At 34.7% G+C, this 27,662-nt stretch overlaps 1 protein-coding gene across 2 annotated transcripts in view; it reads left to right on the plus strand.

Moving 5' to 3' along the window:
- Positions 1 to 27,662, plus strand: part of LOC150106351 (glycerol-3-phosphate acyltransferase 1, mitochondrial-like) — a 318,076-nt gene that overhangs the window by 23,361 nt on the left and 267,053 nt on the right. The window contains exons 1-2 of one of the 2 annotated variants that reach the window (XM_090393090.1): positions 11,716 to 11,891; positions 16,488 to 16,647. In XM_090393090.1, the coding sequence (XP_090249216.1) occupies positions 16,601 to 16,647 (47 nt within the window). In that variant the 5' untranslated portion in view covers positions 11,716 to 11,891; positions 16,488 to 16,600. Of the gene's footprint in view, positions 1 to 11,715; positions 11,892 to 16,487; positions 16,648 to 27,662 lie in introns of those variants that run through there. The other variant, XM_090393091.1, reaches the window with a different exon arrangement.

The raw sequence follows: 27,662 nt of genomic DNA on the forward strand, positions 1-27,662 counted from the left end.
CTGACTTCCTCCAGGCACAGCTGCAGAGCGGCCACTAGGTCGTACACTGGTAGAACCTGTTGATAACACTTCGGAGAAGCTTCCTGATCAGCTGGCGAATAATCCTTCTGCTTAAACCATTTTACTGTACCATGGAATAGAGGTGCTGGCGCGGTAGTTAATTAATTACAGGTTACAGAGCGCAGTCAGCAAGGCCGTGAAGAAAGGGTGGAAAAAAAACTGGACAGAAATCTGTTTAACAGTTGCCGCAGCGTTCGGTATACTTTTTTAATTTTGGACATATTGTATACATAGCGCAAGGCCACTGAATATAATTTCGTCATTGTTTTCCTCCTGAAATTTTAATGATTAGGTTCTGCTTTTGACTAGTGCATTATATAAGTAACTTCGCCTATTACTTGCATCCTAGACTGGATTCGAGCTCGGATGTTTCTAATCAAAGGGCATAGTGGCCATTTTCTTCCTGCTGTATTAAAGGGGCGTTAATATAATTATCATTTTTCCACCTCTTTATTAGTTTTAAATATTATAGAATTATATTATAAAATAAACTGCGTCGTTTCGATGATCCAGATAACATATTTCATTACTTTTTTCCAGAACTACTATGGACTATTTAACTGAAGCTATTCATAAAAGGAGTGCATTCGAGGCTGTCTGGTGTGAGATACAAGCTAGCATGAAAAAGTATTTGTTTAGCTTCTGCTATGCGGAATGCAAAGATGATGTGGGTGATATATATCAGCAAATAAATTCAATAAGTGGAGGAGTAATTGTTATGGGTGACTTTAATTATGGGGGATATGGATTAGAAGGAGGAAAGGTCATATGGGCAGGAGGAATGCTATTTATGCAGTTCAGCAAAAGTTACCTAAGACAGTATGTAACGGAAGGTACTATGGGATCGAGAGTGCTGGATCTTGTGATTCCATCTGAGGATTTGTGTATAACTAAGATGGATATATTGCCGTCAGTCAACGAGAGTGATCATTCAGTTTTGACTTTGAGAGGTGGCTAAGCATGTGGAATTTTCAGTAAAGAAGAGTTTCATGTGGAATTTTCAGTAAAGAAGAGTTTCATGTGGAATTGTAAAGTTGGGAACTATGAGAAATTTATAAGATTGGTCTTTCGATATATGCAAGTAAAAGAAAGAATGACCACATTATTGAATGATCATTTTCAAAGAGTGCATCCAGGTGAAGATATTCCAGTAATATATATTACAGAGCATGGGGAAATAAGGATAGAGGAAGTCAAGGTACATCAGATATTAGAGAATCTGGATGTGAATAATAGCTATGAGTTTTTAGACGGGATAGCAGCTCGTGTATTACGAGAATATTCTAGGGCAGGGCTGTCCAACCTTAGATAATCCGAGGGCCGCATCACAATGCGTATCTAGTAATTTGGTGAGCAGCAGCGACACAACCTTGATAGCTGAACAAACGAACAACACTAATTGCGCACTAATCGCGCGCGCTCAAGTTCCCCGTGAGCGCCCAGAGCATGAGCGTTGAAACAAAACACTGTAAGAAAGAACGCTTCTTTGACACATTTAATATTTGAAAAAACACGTAGTTATATAGTGATGTAAAAACAACAAATAAAATTACCAACATCGAGATTATCTAGTGATGGAATTAAAGTATCTAATACGCATTCGATTCAAATTGTTATTTTATTTTTTCGCTCGTGACAATCAAAACCCACAGGCTGTCCAAAACCCGCGGGCAGTGTTTTGGACAGCCCTGTTCTAGGGATTGATAGTTACTAGATCAGCGTTCTTCAACCTTTTTTTCACCTGCTGACCGGGGAAAATGGGAGGAATATTTCGCGGACCGGCTGACGGCTAAGACAGAATCATAAACCAATGTAGATAGTATTTTATTTATTAAATCCAATATTATAAAATTATAATTTTAAGCCAGTGCGACATCTGATGCTGCTTAGAGGTTATAAAATTTGATATGCGCTTCTGGAGCTTTGTTTCTGATAGACGAAAAAAATTTTGGCGGACCACCAGGAAATTTCCGCGGACAGGCACCGGTCCTCGGACCACAGGTTGAAAAACAAGGGACTAGATTGTTTAATTTAGGTTTAATCAGCTCGGGTAGGGTCCCAAGAAATTAAAGGAGGTTAAAATTGTTCCATTGCATAAAGGAGGTCGCAAGACCGAAGTAGCAAATTATCCACCAATTAGCATTTCAAGAGAGGTGGTGGTGGTGGTGGTCAAGGTATTGCAGAAATTGATTAAAGACAAATTTCAGGAATTAGATGTTTTATGTGGGTAGGGCAGAATGGCTTTGTGAAGGGTAGGTTTACTTTTTATAATAAAGTGACAGCTGAGTTGAATAAAGGTAAGTGCTGCACGGTAATTCTGTTGGACTTCGCAAAAGGCATTTAACAGGATACCGCATGCAATCCTGATACATAAATTACATGAAGTGGTGATATGGATAAGAGGGTGGTTGTTGACGAAATTCCAGACAGTAGTTTATACAGAAGCAGAGTCTTGTGACTAGTGGTGTGCCACAAGATGCTGTGCTTGGGCCACTACTATTTAATTTGTTCATTAATGACACAGGAAATGATTTTCGGAGAAATACTCAGTTGTTTGCAGATAATGAAAAATGAGGTAGAACAATAGTCAATAAAGATTATGTTGATAATTTACAGGATGATTTAAAGAGACTGACAGTGTGGGCAAAGAAAAATGGATGACAATTTAATCTGGCAAAGTGAAAGATTACCAATTAGTTACCAATTACCAATTATGAAAGACAACCAGCTGTGTACCATATTTAACTCGAACTGCAGGAATTGATGAAGCCATGGATTTAGGGGTGCTGGTGGATAGGAAGTTGAAGTTCAGAAGGCATATTGCAGAAGTGACTAAAACATAAGAAGAAGTGACTAAGCTCATATACGATTACTTGGTTATTGAAGAACATCCTGAGATGCAGAGATAAGCATTATTATTCCTCATCTGGATTACTGCACACAGCTTTGGTCGCCTTGATTTCTTGGAGATGTGAACAAGGTGAAGTGGATTCAGAAGCGAGTGACCAAGATAGTGGCAGGTCTATATGATGCTCCATATGAGGAGAGATTGAAGATTTGTGGTTACAGAAGCTGGTTGATCGGCGGATAAGGAGGGATATAATAGAGATAAATAAGTTGCTTTGGAGGTTTATAGGATTGAAGTGGATGAAATATTTCGGTACATGAATAATGTGACGAAAGCTAGAGTTCATCTATGGATATTGAGTAAGAATGTAGTTAGCAAGCAAGCGAGTGAGAACTAGATTGTTCACGATGAGTCTAGGGATTCCATGGAGGTGCCCATGTGTAATAATGGGCACCTTCATGATCCCTAGACTCATCGCAATAATAATAATAATTTTTTTTTTTTGAGAGTAACAGGATTTTTAATTACAAAATTTTACAAATAAAAATGAATATTCAGAATAAATATCATGGATTATTAATAATAATAATTTTTTTAAATATATTTTATTGATTGCTAAAATATTTATACATACAATAAACATCTTGTGTGACATTGCATCTTATAATTTTACAGAGTTCAGCATTAAGTGCTGCAATTCCTACATCGGATTTCAATTAAAAATTTTAATAATACTTTTTTGCCTTTATATTATGTATTTACAACACATGTTCTTCTAATAATGAAGATTATACAGAATTTTTTGTATAATTTATTATTATTTTTTTTTTTTATTTTATTGTTTTTTTTTTTAAGTTTGAGAAAGAATGATTATACATACAAATTTCTGCATTTGCTTATAAGGATTACTTGTAGATGAGTGAGGCAAGTTAATCCCACCTACTTCGAAGCTTGGGTTAGCTTTTATGAAGAGAGTGGGATTTAACCTTCACTGTTTGTGTTGTTGCTACTGTTTATGTATGGGATGTAGGCATTGGATGCTAGTGATTTGTGATGCGTATATTAGTGTTAATGGTTTCTTAACTTTGTTGGTATATTTTCCAGAATTCGTTTTCCAGGAAAATATACCACTACACAGGAAAATATACCAACTTTGTTGGTATATTTTCCTTTGTAGTGCTTCTAATTTTGTTAGGTGGCTGTTTGATGTATTTGTATAGACTTTTATTCAATATCTGAGTAGGGATTCGCAGATACCGTGATGTAGGAGTTTTTTTATGTTGGGTGGAATAATGTCTTTAACTTGGAAGAGTTTTGCTGCGATGATCCGGAGTTTGGTGTGTAGGTATTCTATATGTTTTGTCCATTTAAGGTGGGAATCTATATAGAGACCGAGGTATTTTGCGTGTGTTACAGGTTTGATTTCGGAACATTGGCAGGTATTTTTGTTGTTAATGCAGCGGTATGTGTGACAAGGTATCGATAGTGATGCGGGGCGTATGATTCTTGGGTTGTGTATTATCAACATCTGTGTTTTGGTGCCGTTGATTAGAATTGCGTTTTGGTGGAAGTATGTTGTGATTTCGTTTAGGTCTTGTTGTGCTTTGCAGAGAGCTGTGTTAATGTCTGTGTGGATTGCTAGTAGTGCAGTGTCATCTGCGTATTGAAATATTTGACTTCTTATGGATATGTTGTGAACATCGTTAATGTATATGTTGAATAGAGTGGGTGATAATATGACACCTTGAGGTACAACGTGTTTTACTTGTATACTCCGACTGTGACATGTACCTATTTTTGTTACTTGTGTTCTGTTTGAGAGGTAGTTCTTGAACCATGTATGCAGTGTTCCTCTTATACCTATTGAGTATAGTTTGGTGAGTAGTATGTCATGTTCAAGTGTGTCAAATGTTTTGGTTAGGTCCAGCAGTATAAGGACGGCGTACTTGTTTTTGTCGAGAGCTTCGTTTATTGTGTCGGCGATGTCTTCTAATAAAGTAATGGTGCTTTTTGTTTTCTGAAAGCCGTATTGGTTTTGTGAGATGATGTTGTACTTCTGTAAATAGTTCTGTAGTCTGGTGTGTGTTATTTTTTCTAGAATTTTTGAGATGACTGGTAGTGTAGCTATTGGTCTGTAGTTCTGAGTATTGTTTCTTTTGCCGTGTTTGTATATTGGCGTAATTACTGCAGTTTTTAGTTGTTGTGGAATAATGCCTGTGTCGAATATTATGTTCACGAGTTTCAAAAGTATTGGATTTATTTGTTCAAAGTGTGTTATAAGGTCTGTGAGTCTTATTTTGTCTATTCCTGGAGTGGTCTTTGGTTTTAGTTTTAGGAGTGCTTCTTTCAGTTCCTGTTTTGTTATGGGTGGAAAATACATCGTTTGTTGTCGACTTTGTGTCGGTAGTTTTTTGTCGATCGTTGGTAGTTTGTCTTTTTTGAGTTGTGTGATGTTATTTGTGAAAGCATGGTTGAATGAGTCTGCTAGTTCCTCTTGGTTTGTATTCTGACCGATCTTGTGCTGAAATTTTCTTTTTTCCGGTTACTAATTCGTTGAGTGTAGCCCATGTTTGCTTAATATTGTCGTTATATTCCATGAATTTTTGGAAGTAGTAGCATCTTTTTGCCCTACGAATTTTTGTTGTTAGTTTATTTCTTGTGTTTTTGTATAAGGTTTGTGTTACTGGGTGACTTTTTAAGTTTTTTCCATAGATTTTCTTTTTTAATAATAGTATTTAGTATGTCGTCATTTATCCATCGATTGTTGTCTGTTTGTCGCCTCGTTTGTGTAGGTTTTGTTGCTTTTTTGTATATTTCTGTGAACGTTAGTTGAAAATTCTCGTATAATGTTACAGGATAGTTTATTTTAAGTAGGGAATTCCAGTCTGTATTTTTTACTTGGTTATCGACAATGCTCTTTAGTATGATCGAGTTTTGTCGACTTTTGTGGTGGTGGGAGGAGGGGTAGGAAACGTAATAAAACGAAGTTGAGACAAAGTAGTGATCGGCAATTTTTACGTTAATTACTGATAATAATAATAATAATAATAATAATAATAATAATAATAATAATAATAATAATAATAATAATAATACTTTTCTCCCTAACTTGACGTCTTTGTCTTTCTGAAAAAAAAATATTTTCAACTACTTAACGATTTTAATTTGTTTTCCAATGTGCATTTATCTTAAATTTATAGATGTTAAAATCAGCACCAGACGAAATGCAATAAGACATGAATACATTGAGGTAAACCAACATGCTCGCGGTAAGTTATTGTCCAAAATGATTTAACTGTAGATTAGGTAGGTTCGATCACCTGTACGTCCTGATCAGCGACCGATTAGGAAGTTGATGCCAAGTGAAGTGACTGTTTCCATCAGTCGAGTAGGAATAACTGTTCTAACGAAATTGAAAAAGTATTGTACAGAGCCTTTAGTCGCTGTTCACATTTAGTCATCATGTGTTGTTTTTGATATAAATATTTGATTTGTGAATGAGTCATAAAGCCCATGTTTATATAAACTTTAGCACATTATGATGTTCATTTTGAAAATCTGACAACCACAATTGTAATACGGGTTTCATTTAGATATTCTAACTCGGTGAAACCCTCCACAGTTACTGAAGGATTGTTTCAATTATTGGAGCCCTTCAGATAACAAGTTTTGATGAATAAATTACGCTTTTAACTCAAGAAAGTCAACAACTGAACTATGATCGTGGAGTTCGATACTTTTTTTGTGGAGAGGTATTAGCCCTACGTGAGTGAAATGCGCTAAAATTTGCCACTTACCTTTATTTTTTCTTTAGCCAACTTAAAATAATATTTGTGGTGTAAGTTGGACTTGCTACTGTAAGTTGTGTGGTGTGTATTGGACTGGCAAAACGTTTGGAAGTAGTAGTGCTTATGTATGGTTGTCATGGAAACACTAAAAATAATTTAAACACTTTAGAAAATAATGTATAATAATTACGTTTCCAACCACCATAATGATTCACGGATATTTGGAAATGGCTCAAGCATACAATATTTAAAATCTGTATTTTATCGTTTTCTTCTTGACAGTTTTCTCCATCTTCATTTGTGAAGTCTTTTATGGGCTGTTGTGTGTAACGCTGTTTTGAATATTTTCTTCAGGAATCACTTTCAGGAAGTGACAGATATGGATTGCTTCTTTTTCCATATTAAAGATATTTCCATCTCGAAGAATTAAGAGAATGTCTTCCACTAGAAGACATAAGTACATTGCAGGTCAATCTAGATGCATTTATTGATGGAGAGCATATCTGCTCTCCATCCAAAAATTTATGTGGGATTCGAATTCCACCTAGGACATAGTGGTTTGTGAATCAGATCTCCCGGTGTGAGAATACCTCCACTCCACTTATTAGAGGCCTGAAGTGGATTGAAAAACCCTCATGTTGGTTTGCTTGAACAAAATTTCCGGATTATCTAACCCTTGGTTTTTGGCCTGATACTAATACACTTTAGATTTACACTGTTTCTTGGATGACATTCCCGATTCATGTTGTATAATGAAATAAATGTAAAGTTCTTTTAAAGAATAAATTCCGTAGAATTGGTATATTTTCTGGTAAACAACCGCATCACCAGGAGGAAACAATAATCTGAAAGTACATAAATCGGTGATCCAATGAAATCGCTGTTGCTGATATCAGATTCACCTCATTATATAAGTCAATGTTTATTCACATTGGTATAACGTTTACAGCATTTCCGTTTTTTTATTTTTAAAAGATTATTAAGTATTGGGCTTCTTTCCCTGCTGGTTTCAATTTTATTCTATGTTTTAAGTAAATTTCATGTTTTTGGCCTGGCTGTTATACACGAAGACCGTTGGCACTCTCAATTCAGCAATTCCTTATTGCTAATACTGGCATCATTACTTGCCAACGATTGATCTGCTTATATAAATCAAACACTATTAACCAACAAGTAATTGCTGGTCCGGTCTTCAAGCTACGCTGTTGGTTCAAATCCTTTGTTGCATGGATATTTGTTCATGTCCTTATGGAGAAGAATTTCGTCACGTGTTAAATCATCAGCACTCTGAATCAACTATGGTTGTTTTATACCAGTGCACTATTTCAGAGTTGGCGATAAAATACTACCTGAAGACATTTCCAAACATCCCAGCGGGATTCTGTAGACTGGAGAACGGAGACACAGTCCACTCGCCAACTAGACCGGTGTGTTCAAGCGTTATTTACACATTAATCATATTTGACAAGTTACTTATCACTATATTAATCTTTACTATTAAGGTTTACAATAATAATAATAATAATGATAATAACAATATACCAACCCTTCAACAGTATGATAAGCACCGTTGGTCCTATACTACATTAATACCGATTCATATGAATACTAAATCTATAAATATTATTAAAACAATGCGCATATTCATTTCTGATTAGATCAACTAACATCAGCGTGTCAGTTAATATTATTCAGTTGCACTCACCTATAATCATTAATTCATTCGTAAAACTATCGAAATTTTGGGATCGCTAATCCTTTTTATCGATAACTGCCACCTCTATTTTCTGAAACACTGCTGTGATACCTTAACCCATGTGAACCGCACATAATTTTGTCAAAAAAATGTTATAGCTGAGAAATGCCTGAATAATGATTTCGCCATTTGTCCTTCGGTAGGAAAGATCTGTGTTCGAATCCCATATCGAACGCCAAGAACCTTTATAAGGGTTTTTCATATGAAGGTTGTGAGTAAGTGGGTCTCGTAGGAAGGCAAGAGGTTTGTGAGTCTCTGAAACTGAAATTTTTAATCGTTCAAAACCGACAAGCCAGCCTGATACTTAACAGACATTAAGCTCATATTTTTAGTTGTTCAGGTATGATTCAGATCAAACCAATCGCTAGCGTTGTGAGTTTTGTTTTTTTAAATATTTAGTTGCAGACTGTTTGCCCTGATTTTTTTATATGTTCATTTGTTGAAGTAGTCTAGTCCGAAGTTTGAAAACTTAACGTTCCATTCGATGAGAGCAAGGAAAGCTTATATAACACTGAAGTTCAGAGAACCTCAAAAGCAAAGTGCTCTTAGTGAGCTCATAAATCGATTCCCATAAAAGTATTGGAATTAATGACCACAGGAAGATCGTTTCATGTTTCCACATTCACTCTCTCTAAATACTTCAACGGTTTGGATTTATGGCCACTCTACTCGTCTCATTTTCCAGTATAATATCAATATATTTTCCAGCATTATCAACATGTGATTACCAATATATCAATATCAATACCTGTTTTTCTTAGTTAAGGATTCCAGACACCAATACATGTCTGGAATCATCATTTAATTCTATTTAATTAAATTGGAATTTAATTTAATTCCAAGCATCATTTAATGATGCTTGGCCATTATTTCACACATAGGAATAATTACTCTTTATGACTGCTAGTAAAGTTTCTGCAAATTAGTAAAATAATCCCATTTGCAGTTGTGGCTGCCTTACCACGCTGCTTAGATAATTTCTTACTGAGTTGAGCTACTGCTTCTAAGTCCTTTCCATCTGCTGTCATTTGGAGTTTATTATCACCCAAAACGTAGGCAATCCTTCGATTTTCACGCCCATATACACGTTACATTTTAAATATTAAATGTTACCTGTCTTATCTCAGACTAATCAAATATTTTTGAAGCAATAGCTCTTGATCTTCATTGTTGACTGCCTATTCTATCTTGATGGCGCCTGCAAATTTAACATTAAGAACATTAGTGGGTGTAACTTTCATAATAGTGGTACTTCACTAGTTACAGGCGCATAAATGGAAATATGACATATAAATAATGTATATATGTTTGTTTGTATGTATTAGTTGTGAAGGTCTTGTATAATTTATTTTTCTAGTCTTTTTTATATACGTTTTAATACCCCTGATGATGTCAGTCCAACGACCTTACAAAACTTGTTGGGTTATATTATTTATTTTAATAAACCTGTTATATGTTTAGAAACATTGGCCTCAATACCGAATATTAACTGAAGAACTGCTAAACTACAAAAATATTCTTATTAATCTCTGGATTCTTCTTTCCTTAACCATTTTAGTGCTTTGCTTCTAATATTATATATCTCCAGTTTGTAAATAAGACAGTTGTAAGAACAGTATCTATTGCTTTACTAAAATCCAAATAGATGATTCCGCTACTACTTCCAGCATCTCATTTCTTAGTTAGTAAGTAATTTAATTTGACAATGAGAACTTAACAAAGTTATATTGTGATTTGCTTTTACCTTTGTTGGCATCCAAGTGTCAGTGTCTATCCTTAGCAAGAGTCTTCATTATATTACCTAACAAGGGGATAGATTAGCAGTTCTGTAGTTCGCCGTTTCAATGGTCGTGCTTCCTTTACAGATTAGTTAATACTTGCAGTTCTCCCGTATGGAGATTCTCCTAAATCTAATGTTCATCTCATTATTCAAAGTAACCATTCAACTGCCTTTATCCAGTTGAATAAAACTGGATAAAGTTTTATTCAACTTTATCCAGTTTGGAAAAGAAACGTTCTTTATAACGAAACTTCATTATCAGTTACAAAATATCTTTATCGACACCGGAAAAACCGTATCCATATTAAATACAGCATTAAAAAATTGTTTCCCGCTCTCTTTATCATGTTTCGTTACTTTCTCTTTAAATCTGATGACTTTGCAGTTGTCGATTTCTTTTAATCATATATTATTGTTATTACGTGTATTTTCCTAGTCCTCATTATTCCTTAACATTTTGAGTTAAACAATCTTTTATATTTTGTTTTTTAATTCAACCGAACTGATTTTATCTCATTTCCTATCTTTGATGTTCATAACGCTTTCAAAGGATTTGTTTAACTCTTTTGCCTAATTCATTATGTACTTAAATTTGTGTTATTAAAATGTTTTATCTATTGCTCGAGCCAACCTGAAATTATTGAGATTGATAATCACTTAGTGGTAAATATCTTGTTTCATTTGGTCGCACTTCTATTAAATGTTGAAGATTAACCAACATTAGCAAGGCGTCCGGAGTTCGATTGGTTGATAAGAACAGGCAGTTCCTACGAACAGTGGGAGCATTTTCTCCCTTCTTGTAATTATCATTATATCATATCCTCTTTAGAAATTTAACCCAATGTCTGTACGGTTAAATATTTAAAAAAAAAAAAAGATAGCCATCTTAAGTGCGATTAGTCCTATCTCCATAGAATGATGAACCTGAATGTATGTGTATGTTATAGTTTTGTGTATTTTGCAGGACGGAAATTGAATTCCGTAGGGGGAAACTATTACCACGAGGAATTTGAGTCATCCCCATAAAATTTAATTAAATGGTCCTCTTGTTCTCAAACAGGACTCTAATCCAGGTATTTTCAAAAGACGGACATATTGCATTTTCTCGAGACAGCACTAAAGGGCTGAAAATAGAGAAAACCAAGAGACAGGCGTACTCATTTCTCCACGTACTTTTAAGCAATGGTAACTCGTACTTTTCACAAATTTATCTTAACAAAATTAGGTTAATGATAATGATGATCAAGGTTCAAGTAGAAAGCAGAAGATAAAGTGAGACGTGATTTTTTTTTTATTTTAACATTGACAATAAAATGTTTTTTTAGATAATGTTTAGGAGACGCGTGTGACGAAACGAATTCCATATAAACTGGGCTTCTGTCTTGACTAATTTCAGATTTTGGGAACGCATCTTAGTATTGGTTTATCAGCAGCAGACGAAGTCCACATCTCATCAGATGCCCAACAGAGGTCGCTATAAAACAGTGTAAAACATAAGTAACTGGTCAATGCGTGTTATGTCTACTTTGTTGACGTGAATCCGGTGAATTATTCTGGCAACTTTAGGAAAACTGTTCTTTTTAGGAACCTATTCTAACACGAAGTGTTTTCTACATATTTTTATGAACGTCGATATAAAAGCACTAGTTTATTACCAAGGTAAATTTTATTTTTTGTAATTTAATTAATGTCATTTTGTTTTAAGGAACGTATACGAATAGCAACTATTTAATTGTGATCAGAATAGTAAATTCGTTTGGTAACTAGCTGAGAAAAGGTTTTAAAGAAAAAAAAAAAATCCTCTAATGAATTTTATATCGAGCTTCAGAAAGTCTCTGTCCTGAATTATCAATAACTACGTACTTTATAAAAATAACTGACATATAATTTCCAGGAGAGTTGATGTAATAAATTTCGCTAAGCTGAAGCCTTTCGCATTTTTACTTCATTAATTAGTTTTTTTTTTTTTTTTTTTTTTTTTTTTTTTTTTTTTTTTTAATAGCCAAACTTTGATTTGGACTTTCCGGGTTGGAAGTTGAAAGTAATTTTGGTTGGTGTAAATTATTAAAGAACTACACTGGATCATAGAACGTGTTATGTAGTATACGGTATTATTCAGTTTCGTCTGAGGCGACCAGTCGCTGTATGATAGTAGGCAACCTTCCTACATCACTACGATTTCGTGATATAATACATTGCTACAATTTGGTACCATTATTTTTTTCAAAGTATTCAAAATGAAGAATAATGATCTCTACCTGGTGTAGCATTCTAGTTCGTTTACAATCTATTCTATGGAATTTACATCAAAACTTTGGGACAGTTTGGATTTCATTTGCTTATAAGACAAAACAGTCCAATACTGTGACAGTTCCATTTAATCAAAATTTCGTCACTGAAAACTATGACTGTAGTTAGCATTTGAGTGTTCTTCAGTCGCAGACAGCAGGCGTTCTGCATTAACATCATCGGTAGTTTGTCTACAGATTTGTAGACCCCAAAGGTGACGAGAATACAGCAGACAGCTACCATAATCGTAATCTTCACTATTATTATTGTGCGAACCAGTGGGAATTCTATGGTCGAATTTTTTTTTTTTTTTTAAATATTATCCCGGAATTATTTTGACTGCATTTTTACAAATTTTCTAAGCTATTCATATTCCGCAAACTAGAGAGGTCAGCATAACTTTCCGTAATGTGGGTATTGCTATCTTTTGGTTGATTTCAGTTGGATTCGTATAATTTATTTTATTTCTTTATTATTTTTAATCAAGCACTAAAAACATAAGCATGCTTGATCAAGCGGTGATAATGCTCGATAAACAGCAATACTTCTTCAAAACGAGTATCCAATGGCTTGAAAGTGAATAGCCTAATTGAATCTAAATGCATTTTCATTTGAAGGTCATGTAATTTAAATACGTATTTATATAAATCAATCTGTAACAAGTGGCATTCATCTGAGGTGTAGACAATAGAGTAAAACTACTTAGTTTTAGTTGTGATCTATGACCTCTGCCTTTTATAGATTGGAAAAGATCCATTCTTGTAAAAACATAATAACAGTTGGATCAGTTTAATCCCAAAAGAAATCAGAATACTAGATATAATAAAAGAGATGATGAGTGTTTTTCAATATCCACCCACTTTCAAAAGTTGGCCATTTCTATTCTATTAGAAAGACTTGTAATTACTTATTAATCACCACCCCTGGTATTTATAGCCCTTAATCTTCATGATCTGCCAAGTTTCCGTAGCTTTCGAACCATATTATTAATTTTTTTTTTATTTATATGGGGTTCCCCCCGTTCCTCGACCGTCCCTTAGGACTGGTTGAACCCTCCTATGAGGGATTAAATATGTATATTATGACTGTAAACCGAGTGTGTTCACGGGCCGGTTTGCCTGTTCTGAGGGACGAAAAACCCGAGTTTCCGGGTGAACCCCCCCCCTCCCCTTACCTCCGTATGAGACCGGCTAACTCACCTTTAGCCGAAAGAGACTAGATAAGGGTTTCTCACGTCATGGACGGGAATCGAACCCAGATCTTTCCGACCAAAGGGAGCTACGGAGGATATATATATTTTATGTAAAATCCCAAATGTTCTCCTGACTCCTGCTTGCAGAAGAAAATCCCAGTTTTCCGGAATAAGACGGGAATGCTCATCTTTAGATCTTATAATAATTCCTTTCCTCTTATAATAATTCCTTTCCTCTTAGACTGGATTCGAACCTAGGTCTTTCCAACCAAAGGAGACACTGATTAGGTAACGGAGGCTTCTTAATTTACAAGTCGCCTACAGAAGTTGAAAGAATACATTTAACTTAAATTTAAGAAAAATACGCCGAAAACTGGGAACAGAGAGCATGAGTCTATCAGTATGATTAAATTCAGAAACTAAATATAATCTATAATTGTATGATATATATATATATAGTAAAAAATACGACTATAGGTGATTTTATTTTCTTTCATAGATAAACAGCGAAATACTTCAGCTTTATTATCTTCATTTTTTCTTCTTCTTATCTCTCCAGGTTTATATTTTTCTATGGGAAAATACAAGGCTGTACGGATTTGTTCATCGCCTTTTAATAATGTGGTGTATTATCTCGATATGCTTCTTCCACACCACATATACAATTTGAATTGCCTGAATGGAATAAGAAAGCTGTGGATGCTTTTATACATATAAATATCATACTTAACTTATTCTGCATTTATTCTTATAATTTATGCTTTTTATTTTCGTTTAAATATTTGTAAATGTCTAATTTTTACAAGAGATAATTATCGGAATCTGATAAAAGGATGTCATTCCCTCTCCCCCATCCCCACTTCTCCAGTAACACAGGGCATTCTCGCACTTTCGTTTAAAACAACTTTGTAAATATTTCTTCATTTTTTTTAAATGCATTTCCTTTTTCATACTTCCCAAATGCTTTCAACAAAATCTCCAGAAATCTCTCTCTTTCTCTCTTTTAAATATGTGTGATTGTTAGTTTCACCACGTGCGTGTTACACTAAATGAGAGAAGAAAATATTAAAATAAAAATAATAACTGAATCAGTAATAGAAATTATTGTTAGCCTTTCAGAAAAATTTTACCTTTTCTTATATATATATATATATATATATATATATATATATATATATATATATATATATATATATATATATATATATATATATATATATATATATATATATAAAGAAAGACATTCTGCTATATGCTTTTATTCATTATACAGTTCTTATGACCTTCAACTACACGCATTCAAATCAGTTAGTTTGGAGCATTTATGATGCCAAGTTTTATATGCTGCAAAAGAATCGATATCTGATTTTTTAGCATGTTTTATGACTGTGATTGTTGCTGTCATGAAACTGTTCGTTTTGCGTCATCAGATTTCCTTTCAGACAATTTCTATCGACTTAGATAATCCAAGGACAAGGTTTATATATGACATTTCTTCTCTCTCTCTCATATTTTTCGTGAGAGAGAGAGAGAGAGAGAGAGAGAGAGGAAATCCTGCAGCTGTATTAAACTAATGTTTTATCTGTTACTTGGAAGTTTTTCTTTTCTTTCTTTTTAATTTAATTTTGTTTATTTTTTGAAGATGAAATTTCATGTTCAAAATCTCCGACGAATTCACTTTTGTTGGGGAAACTGAAGAAAAATATAGTGAATAAATAAGTGTTTGAATTCCACTCGGGAATAGGTTTATATCCTTTAGGAAAACATTAATATGTTACTTCATAGCTATTCATAAGGGTGATGATTTTTTGATGATTAGCTTCACAGCTATCATCAAAAATAATTTTCTGATGTTTTATTATTATTATTATATTTCTTTGATATATTTATGGATCGTTTGCTATACAGAAAACTGCAGTGCTAAAAGAACGCCACCTACCTTGAAATTTGGTTTCACTGGTTATTTTATACTTTATCTTGTTCATCGTCTGCTTTCAGAATGCCCGTTATGACCATGCCGAAATTTGAAAATAGTATTATGATTAATGTAATTACAATTATATGAGTCTCTTTTCGCCACCCCCCCCCCCAAAAAAAATGGCTGCCATTATAACAGAATCTTTGCATCGACCTTTTTTTTTCTAAATTCTCCAGTTAAGAATATGTCCAATGTAGCTTCGCTGAAACATCGGAGGAAAGAAAATGCTATAGTTGTTACGATGTAAAATGTAATAAAATAAAAAATTCCTATCAAAGAACTATATAGTTCACTAGTTAAACAAATCGAGTCCATAATTGTTTTATTATATTATTTTACATTTTCTTTTTTATAATTATATACTTAAAAGTATTTCTACGTTTTTGTTACTCCCTTTCTACACACACAACACTATAATGGTTTATATCTTCCTTTATATTTCCTGTCACCCAAAAGATCAACCTAATAGCATTCAAAAAAGATTAAAACTAAGAAATTTGTTAAGCGGAGTGAATTCACTCAGCAAACATTAACAGAAACTGCTTGCTATTGGACAAAACAGATTACCAATGGGAGCACTGAAAATGCATGACGAAAAGAACGTCCACATGGCCAGAAATGCATGGCAGAAGTAAACAGGTTGTTACGGTGACACGGCGAATTCAGCATGTGGTTAAACACGTGAGTTTTGGCGATAAGGTGAAGTGTTCAGTAGTTGATATCGATGTTTAGAGACATCTGGTCCTATTTCATATGAACATGTGGCTGATCATTCTTTCACTCTCTCCCTCTGCAGTTCCGCGGAAGGTAGCGGATAGTTCGAGACCGGTAGAGCTCCAGAGACACTGTGGGGTGTAAGGAAAACTTCTTATCCTAAAAGACATTCTGGATCTTCCGAAGTTTGGAGAAATGATTGCGGCAATAATCGCCTTCGTCTCAGTATATCTGGCAGTCAGGTAAATATGTTATTCAATCACGATTAATATTTCATCATTTTATGTATTATTTTTTTTTAAAAAATAAAATTAACCGGCATTTATTCGATTAATGTTTAGAATAATTTATTTGCATGACTGGTAACGTCCTCTGGCTATAATTCTCTGATGATTTTTTATTATTATTATATTTCTTTGATATATTTATGGATCGTTTGCTAGACAGAAAATTGCAGTGCTAAAAATAAATAAATAAGCAATTACAGTAATAGTGTAATAATATGGTTGACCGACTGTGAAAATAAATAACTGATCCATGACTGAAAATCCAAAATGGTAAAACTTTAATTTTTTTTTTATGCTTCTTCATACGAATTCTTCCTCTTGCTGAGAATGAATTATGCTATTTCAAATTCATATTTATTTAAATTGTTCTTATTATTTAATCATTTAATACTGTATATGCTACTACACTCACAAGTGTTGACTGAGACGGTTGAGATGGATCATGTTTCTTAATAGAATTGATGAAATAAGTTTTTTTTTTTTTTTTTTGGAATGACACTCCTACTCACGAAAGAAGCCATAACACTTTCATATCGTGTGTGTGTGGGGGGGTAAATGATACAGGAGACCAAATACGCTATTTTTCAAGGTGCTCAACTCTTCAGAAAATTACCTTGTTTTTCCGCCTATCCCCTAAATCAATTATACAAATTTCGCTGCGTGCTTAAAAATGAAACTGATATCAGCATATAATATAAACAAAATATATTCTTGTCCCGCACAAGTTAGTACATTTTATTTTATTAATTTTTCAAATTAGCTTAGAATTTTTTTATTTTTTATTTATTATTTTTTTTTCTTTATTGATACTGATACTTGCTATCTCTCCAGAAACTCGTATTTTTTCCATCAGGCCTAATGCAAACACGCCAGAAGAACATGCGAAATTAGCGGACATGTCTCCTTAGTTGCTTGGGTTGTAATCCCAAATAACAATAATAACAACTTCCCATTGGCCCACAAGATTTTCTGGACTTCATTCTTCTGGCTGATTACATTCGGTGTAAAACTATATTCTTTTACGGACTATTCATTTATCAGACACAGTAATGATCAGTAAATAATTTAGTTCTGTGCTCTATTCCATTATGCTTACATATAAGGTTCGTTGCTATATATAATAATAAAAACTTAGTACGAAACCGACACGAGAAGCATTCTATGCAGACGTACTACAAGTGAATGCGTTTATAACAACTGTTTTTATTATTTTTTTACCCATCTTTCTTCTCTTATCAGTACGGTCGTTAATCTTCGTCTAAAAATGAATATCCTTTCTTTCTTACTCCAGCGTAACGGAAGGGGGGTGGAAGAGAATTAACAGCACGTTGCATCGCCCTATCCGGTTCCATTATGATGCATCGTGGGACAGGTCGATCTTCAGTACCGTGTAAACTTATACGCGGCTTACATGAGTATTTTGACATTGACTTGTACTATTAACTATTTAATGATAAGTGTGTGGATTATTCACAACTAAAGGCTAAAAACAGCACGAAGAATTTCCATGGAGTAAATTGCAGGTAGGGAAGAAAATATTTAAAATTACAAAGTCAGTTTATAGCAGGAAAACTCTACCGATAATTAAGAAAATTCTTTTGGTTTATATCTGAAACTCGTAAGAAGAGGGCGCCACGTTGCATATTATCTAAGTCTATAGTAGGAAAATGCCGTGTGAAAATGCTATGAAAATGCCGTGTGAAAATGTTATGAAAATGCCGTAGGAAAATGTTATATTAGGAGAGAGTGGATCAGGTATTATCAAACTGGTTGCATTGCAATGTTATAGTTACTTTATATATTATACAATTATGGGAGAAAATGAAATAAGAGGGATTAAGAAGGGACGTTTAGAAATATTATACAAATATTAAAACTCAAAGATTTATGAAGGTCGTATGTTGAATGGAATGTAAAGGAGAAAAATAAGAGCATGCAATTAATAATCAGTGATGTATAAATGTAGCGATGCAGTGGTGTAATGCTTGTTCTTCAACGATACTTTAGTTGTTAGAAGTTGTATATATACCAGGGTTAATAGCTTGCTTTGTTGCTCTGGTTACTCATTTCTTTCGTATCATCTGCGTAAGTGAATAATTCCTATTCTACATCAGTGATATATATATATATATATATATATATATATATATATATATATATAGTTACCACGCTAAACCATCGATCAGTAAACGTCAACTATAATAACAAATAGGTGAGAATACTGTATTGGTTTACGTTTATTTCATTTAAACTAACTTACATTAAAAAAAATCATAAAAATCTCACTTATTGCCGTTTTTAATTACAAAGATTTCAGTGGTTTGATTTATTTTATTTATATTAATTATTATTAAATATAATAATTGATGAAAGTAATTAGGACGCGAAAGGTGTGAAAGAGCATAGTAGGAGAGAGTGAAGAAGCTCTTGTGAATGGGGAGGTGAGTAGTGAGTGAGGAGAATGAGTAAATAGGAACGTTAGACAGGAAAACTGGGGGAGGAATTAAAGGCTAACAGGGATTACGAAATATGTGGAATACTGAAACTGATGTCATGCATTTCATGACTAATTTCACAACGGAATAGGATGACCTGGGATGGAAGGGGAGCATTTGAATCTGGAGAAAGTTATGGAATAGGTGATAGAGAGGAAGGCGTAAAGGAGTTGCATGTAATAAGTAATGTAGTAGGACTTATTATAGACCCGAAAATGCACTTCTTGTACGAATAATAATGTCAGAAATCAGGGGAACGAAATTACGTATTGGCTGAGTTCATTCGCCCCAAAATTGTCGGAATAAGTGAGACATGGTTGGGTGATGACAACTTGACGGGAATAGTGATGAAGGGGTGATGAATTTCGTGTAAAAGACCGAGAACGAAGGCAATAATGAATGGGTTTGAAGCGTTGTGGTGTGAGATAGAACGGACAGCCTGAAATATTTCGTTGGATGTTGTTATAGACCTTGTATTATGGAGAGTAGTGACAACAGAAAGGTATAGACAAATCTAGTAAATAAGAAAAAGACGATTTGAATTATTTTAATGTAGACTGGAATGAAGCGATGGCATCCAGGAGCAAATAGGATGAGTTTCTTGCCTTTCTGAAGGACAGCTACCTTAAGTAGCATGTAACAAAAGAGTCGCAAGGATCGATGGTCTTGAAATTGATAATCTATAAGGGGATGCTGTTATAAATGGAGTGTCGAATTTCTCTCTCTCTGTCTCTGCAATGGGTGAGAGTGACCATAAAGTGGTGTTGGCGGCCAGCCATATGACTTCTGTGAAGAAGAGATGTGGAACCACAAGCTCAGGAGATAGCTTGTAGCTGTATCATGAAATGAGAAGTTGGACAGAAACGAGATCAACGATACTTCTTGGGCCCTACTCAAGAAATTCTATCAGAAGCAATGTCCGAATGTATTTCAAAGGTCAGGAGATTAAATAAGGTAGGTACAAAATGGATGAATGAAGAGGTTAAACATGCAGTCGAGAAGTATAAAGAGCAGGCAGCGAATGCGGATTGCTTAATAAGAATCGCAAAAATGCAGTATGAGCAACAACTAGCCAACAAGCCCCTCACCAAAAAAAATAAAAATAAAAATAAAAAATAATAATAATCCTCAGTAGAGGATGATATTGGTTGGCGATAATGATAGAATAATAACTTCTACTGAGGATATAGTTGAGATATTAAATGAGCAGTTGATAAAGATATTTCATCCTCGTGAATATGATATTATGAAGAGCTTGAGCATAGTGGGAAGAGAGGAGGGACTGATGGTGAATGAGCAGGAGGTTTATGGAAAATTGAGTAAACTTTATGCTAATAAGGCTGTAGGACTTTATGATATATCACCGCGTCTTTTGAGGGAATGTCACAGGAAGTTAATATATGCATTGCCGTACTCGTTTAACATGATTCTTACATTGAAACAAGTTCTGAAGGAGGGAAAAGTTGTGGTTAGTATTCAAACGGTTAGTGAGGATCATGATCCAAAATTGGGTTGACAAAAAAAAAAAAAGAAAAAAAAAGCATTCTGTTTGATGGACAGCAAACTCATGATGTTCATCCAAAGTTTTTATATGTTTTAGCATTCTACTTATTGGAACAAAGTGACAAATGCATTGGACAAGAAAGGTGTATACACTGTGGTACATTTAGATTTTGCAAAGTCGTTTGATATGTTGTCGCATGCCAGGCCGGTTATTAAATTGGAGCAGATGGAGGTTGGATAAGAGATTGGTGTCTGCTAGGAATCCCCTTGCACAAGTTGTGCATACGGAATATTGCTCCCCGTAAACAAATTGTATATAGGGAGCAATATTTTGGAGGAGAAATGTCACTAGTGGTGTATCCCAAGGATCTGTTTTAGGGTTTTACTTTGTATGTTAATGATATTGGTTGGGAAAGTTTGAATGGTGATATCCAGTTGTTTGTAGATGATGCGAAGTTGAGAAGGACTGTTAGGAGTAGAGCAAATGTCAGTGTTGCAGATTGTAAGGCTTTAAAATTGGATAAATAAAAATAGCATCGAGAGTATAAACTTCGTGGGAATATTTTAGAGGTGAAGAAGATAAAGGACCAACAATTTCGGATACACATTGCTGAAATCGTTAAGGCAGCATAACGGATTATGAAAATGATGGTGAAGACACTGACATGTAAAGAGATTACACTACTATTGCATAAGACCTTGATCAGCCCACATGTGGATTACCATGCACATATTTGATCCCTAAGTTTCCAAAAGAATGGGAAGATATTGGAAAGGGTCCAAAAACGATTGATTGTGGTGGTTTCTGGTCTCTGGAATGTTGAGTACGAAGAAAGATTGAGGAAATGCAATCTGCAAAATGTAGTAGATAGGAGGAGGGAAATATGATTGAGATATAAATTCATAAGGATTATTAGTAGATTAATGTGGAAGTTTTTCACAGAATTAAAATATACTAGGCGAACATGAGGCCAGGCCATTTCTAGAATCTGTATCAGGGTATGAATAAGAAAGGTGAGTAGGTTTTTTTTCTTTTTTCATTGAGAGTGGTGATTGATTGGAATGTGTTAATTGAATGCAGCGACGGTGAATGCGTTTAAGACACGATTTGATAAGTTACGTGGGTTACAGTGGACCTCCCACGATATATCTTTTGACCTCCGTGAAAGTGATGATGATCAAATTTTGGTGGAGTCTTGTCAGGAAAATCTGAAACTAGGAAGCGGTATTATCACCTCGTTAGATCGCTGGCCATATATATTCCAATAAATCTGCAATAATACTTTTTTTTCTTCATGGCGAATTTGAAAATGCATTTTAACCGGATGCATAATTTATGAGCTGTACGGTGATCATATTTTGTGAACCAATAACTCATAACTGCAAACAGAATAATAACCTACATAATTGTCTGGAAATACATCTTTATTTTATTGTTTGGTAAGAGTCAGTTAACTTTATCGTGCTGTCAACAATTGCGCCAGCTTTTATAATAGGCGACTGATTTTGTTTGGAATTACAGCTCGAATAAGTAAGGCTATGAGACGAGTGTGTATATTACGATGATTGCGTGTGTTCTTCTAGACCTTTTACCTATTTTGCAGAATGAGTTTCCTGCAGGAAAATTCCCACTTCCGTATACAAGTGACTAAACCACCATCAATGTTGTTTTGGAATTACGATCAATGCAACGAAGGCCGAAGCCAATGTCTGTTAATTGAGTGTTTTTCTGGCTGATTTTCCTGTTTTAAATGAAAAATCCGAGTTTCTGGTAATAAAATTTGCTTTCTCTGTATGCAACTCCCATTAATTAAAAATAGCACTTATAATCTCATTCTTTTATCGGCTATTTGGAAATCTCAAGTGTGTGCGTTGAACAAATATATCGCTAGCAATCTGTTGATTAAAAATTTTTGAATAAGTCGCTTAAAAATTATCCACAAACTCTATAACCAAAATAACTTTTTTAATATAACGATTGCATATTTTTGGAAATGAATTTTGATGTTTTTAAAAATTATTTTTATATATAAAATTACGATTTTTTTACTTAAAAAAGGAGGGTAAGTGTTTTTTACTCTTCAGAATCGTGCTGTATACTAAGACGGTACCATAAACGAAATTAACTGAAAAAAGAAAAAATAGTAGAATAGTGTCGAGGCTGTAATTACAGCCCTTGATACTGTCTATTTGAGTATAATGCGTCTGTATGTCGCCTTCTTCATCGTATTAATGGTTATAATGAGACATCTACAAAACTTTAGATATTTTACATGCATAGGATAGTTTCATGAGGCACTGTAATGTTCTGTACTCTGTTTTCGTATTCATTATACAAATTTTTGTATTTACAAATATTACGTACATACAGAATATTTCCAGATTTTTCTCATATTTTTTTTTTCATTCATACAATGCATTATGCAAAAGTATATACAAATATCGATCACTCGAGTATTTTCAGCAGTTACCAGTAATATTAGGTGAGAAAATTAAAACCGTAAAATAGTGGTAGATATTTTACACATCAAGCTTAATTGCACTTAAGATATTAAGTTCTTTTATTCCATAGTATGCGATATAACGCGGTGAATTCAGTAACATAAGGTGCCAGGTAAGAATATATTTTTTTTATTATCATTTGTAACTATTTTTGCCTAATCCCAGAGCATGGGTAAAGGTTACACAATTATTGGCTGGCCATGAAAATATTTTGCTAACCTTCCAGACCGCAGGATGATGAATCCTAGGAACTACAACAGTTGGAACCACTGTGGTCTAAATCACGCAGTCCATCATTTACTCTCATGATGTTCCCGGCAGCTAACAGAACTGAATACTTATTATTCTCTTGGTTGAGTTCAAATCCTCGCTGATACGAACGTCCTTTATAAGAGCTTTTCAAATGAAGGTGAGTTAACCTATTTCGTATGGTGATGGTTTTTCGGAAACTCGCATTTTTATCTCGCAAAACAGTTCAGCGAAGCACACTACGCAGTTATCAGGCAGGTGGTTATACACCCATCTTGGCTACTTCGGTGTCTTTAAATAATAGTGTTTTTTTTTTGTTGTTGTTGTTTTTTTCCCCTAGCTCGAATCAATGTACATGTGTAGCGCCTTACTTTACAAACCTGTTACATACTACGGACACAGTGTGAAGGATATCGTGTTAGTTCTGAGCTTCCACTTACATGAAATTTGAATCAGGGTAATAATAAGCAGTATAAGTGAGACAAGTTGGCAAATGTGCGATGAAGTCATTGTACATCATAAAGGAGACGGGCGGGAAAAAAATAATAAATCTAATTAGTTTTTTTTTTGTCTATTATATCCGAAGATACGTCAATTCCTCCAAGTTTAAATATTTCTTCTTTTCTTCATTCAATAAAACAGTACACAGGGTTTTAGAGAGGAAATCCGATTTCTGTTATTTCTCGTGTGAATTCCACCTGCAGAAGGTTGTAAACATACAGTACTTTCCTGAGAGAGGGCTGAAGGTTAGATAATCTCGAAACTCTGTTCTATAGATCAAAAATCCATTTGAAATGTTTTCAAGCTACTTCAGGCCGCCGATAAGCAGAATAGTTGTCTCACCGGCCAATGAAATTCATTGACTGTTGCAGTGGCGCACTCAGGATTTAATCTTGGAGGGGGGCCGAGCGCTCACAGATTTAACTTTGGGGGGGGGGGGGTTGAGTAGACGATTTGCAAATACACACTACGCATAGCATACGACCTATGACTGAGCATTTGCAGTGATCGTAATTTATAAGTAGGATAGAAATAGAAGACACGACACAACATAAATTAAAAAAATGAATTTTAATTAGGAAAAGATTTTTGGAAATTTTTCTAGTGTTTTTTCCTTTTCTTTGGGGGGTGCCCGGGCCCCTTGCCCCCCCCCTCTGGGTGCACCACTGGACTGCTCAGACATTCAGAAGCATTCGTGCCTAAAGTGGAATTCGAAACCACAGCCTGTTCGTTGAATTTTATTGAATTTTTTTTATATATGGCTCCCACCCACAAAAGATTTTATTTGTAAACCTATAATACATTCGTGGGCAGGTACTTTATTTTTTACACATGCTGGAAACACTGTTCTGGAGACCAAACATGGAACTTTTTCAAGCCATCCCAGGTCTCCATTAGTCTCACATTGGGTGATGAAATTCATCTTCCACTAACAATAAAAGTTTACTTTCCTAGGATTATTTTAAAGAAGGATATTTAGCGGTTCATAGGTACGTGGACTTTCGTTCGCGAATTAAAATCGCTAATCAGATCTCATATATTGTGCTTAATATATAGAGCCCTGAACCCATTTTCTAATATTCTGCGCTTTCAAAGAAGATCATCTTGCAGTATGCACTTATAAAGGGTAATGGCACCGGTGAACAGCAAGTAAACAAAGTCACAATCATGTGTTCGTTCACTCGATCTCCTGATCACTTTTCTTTCATCAATTGAAATATCAATGCCATAAGGGGGCCACTGGTACAGCGTTTGGAGAAATAGACTTTGAACTGCATGTCAACACTAAGACAAGAGAGATGGTTAAAGGAATTAGTACGTTAATGCAATCCTAGACTCTGTACCTCACAACAGAACATGAATTCTGTTTTCTAGAAATCCCACCAATTGAGAATATTTTATAAATAGCCGCCATGTCAAAGTCCACGCATATCTTCATGATGGTAAAGGGGGGACAGGGCCTTATTCCCACAGTTTATGGTTTCAACATGTAGAAATGAACATATATTTCTTTACAAAAAAAAAAAAAACTCGGAATAAAGTGTTTAGGGAAGAGAAACCATTTACTTTTATAAAATAGTAGCACTTTTATATTTTAGTGTTTTTGAAGAGACTGGCCTCTAGTCTCACACAAAATGTCATTTTCATGTTTTATATATCCCCCCCCCCCCCGTCACAAATGATACGAGAAGCGTGTTAGGTTGAAAAGACTGGAGTTCAAATTCCACCTAGAAAGCAAAAAAGGGCTTTTCAGTTTAAGATGAGTTATCTGGTCTCATGCGAAGGTGTAAAGATTTTTTCGCTCCCTGATACCCGGGTTTTTCATCCCTCAGAATAAACTGGCCAGAAGAATACACAGTATACAGACATAGGAGAATACGAGAATAAGGATCCATCAACTTATGCAGTTGAATTTGTCTTCGAATGCCTGCACGGTACGGTTTGGGTCTATACACAAGCGTGAAACAGATTAGATCGGATCGTTAAACGTAAATTCGGCCTCATGCAGGGTATATTGGCTGCAAGGCATTCTGCACATCACGGATTTCACTATTGTTATGCACAGTAAACGAAGTATTCGTTTGTACAGGAGATACCGTGTACTCAAAGGTGTATCATCTTGCAGTAGCAACGAATCGTTTTGTAGAACTCTTAGATAAATGTCGCCTTCAAACGTTATGGAAATATTTCGTTCTCTCACAATCTCTGGAAACTTAAAACGTACTTCAGTTTAGAGAAGGGAGGGTGCTCAGCAATAGTTGCAAGCCTCATTTTATCAAAAAGCTATAAAATATCAGCATATTCGACATTAGGAAATGTGGAGGGTCTACTGAGTGCGGCATATAAAACACCTGCTGCATGCTACATAAAATTTCAATGGTTGATTACAGCGTGTAAGCAGCTTTTTGTTGTTTTCAAGGTTGTGAGCTACACGTGCGATCACAGTGTGTATCGAGGAAGATAGTTTGGAGAACCTGTCGTAAACATGCAATTTAAGTTGTTCAGTAAACGCTTTACAAAGTGTGTGCGTGTACTTTTTTTTATGAATGAAAACTCCATAACTTTTTTTTTTTTTACGAAAATTCAGACGGCCACAGTTTCGTAATCGTTCAGTATCGTCGTATCCATTTCCATTACGAACTTTCTCCTGCCTCGCTCCGTATTCCACATGTCTGTTTTCTTCAACGAATCATATCTACCACAAAACAGAATATGTCATGAAGCATTACGTCGCATCAGTTTCATTCAAAGCGCAGCTGATCAGGAAGACACCTATTTATTTGTTAATCAGTCACAATATTAATTCTCCACTGTCAGTTGAATTAGCCAGATGTCTTTTCGGATGACTGCTACACGTATCTGATTTTGTAAGGAAATTTTTCTGTGGTTAGGGGAATAGGATTGTAATGAAAAATAGGTACGTAGACGAAGCCAATTAGGCTGTATTTGTATACCTTTCGTGATTTTGGAACTAAAGAGTCTACTGTTGTCATGTGTTTTTAACATTTTTTAAATTTCTTGAGCTGTTCCAAGTAACTGTCCACGTGTCAGCGATTATGTATGTATGTATGCATGTACATACTATAAAAATAGCTTTCCGAACGACACTTTCGTTGAGGAGTCAAACCACGGACATCACTTGGTTAAAAAGACCTATGTTTGAATTCCATCACGACACAAGAACGGTATTTTATTTAATTTTTTTTAGGCCGTTTGAGCCCGTTTACTCAACTCAGGCTGAGTAAACTTGAATTTCAAACGAAGTGGAAGATAATAAAATGCTTCAAATGATTTTATTCTTCAAAATTAAGGTAAAAAGAAGTTCGTACATTAATAATAAATAACCGTTTCGAACATGTAGATATACAACGTGCAGTTTTTCTATCATTTCATGTTAACAAAAAAAAAACTCTCCGCTACCGTATAAGACCGGCTAACTCACCCTCAATTGAATCTCGTGTTGATTAGGTATAAGTTCGGTAAGAGGAAATTGTATGCAAACTGTTGATTCCATCCCTTACTCTTTATTTCGATTGAAGAATTTTTCTTAAACTGTAAAAAGATAAGAGAATTACAGGAGTAAACTTAGATCTGAAAATAACTACAATCTTTTCTCATAGGCAAAATGTAGATCGCTAACGATTTCGATGTACTGTAATCCACGGGAGTATATCAAGAAGATGGTTTACAACACATATATATGAGCTGAGACGTAATGTG

This window comes from Typopeltis vanoorti, chromosome 5, assembly GCF_054136105.1.
Source record: "Typopeltis vanoorti isolate ZY-2024b chromosome 5, IOZ_Tvanoo_1.0, whole genome shotgun sequence".
Lineage (NCBI taxonomy): Eukaryota > Metazoa > Arthropoda > Arachnida > Uropygi > Thelyphonidae > Typopeltis > Typopeltis vanoorti.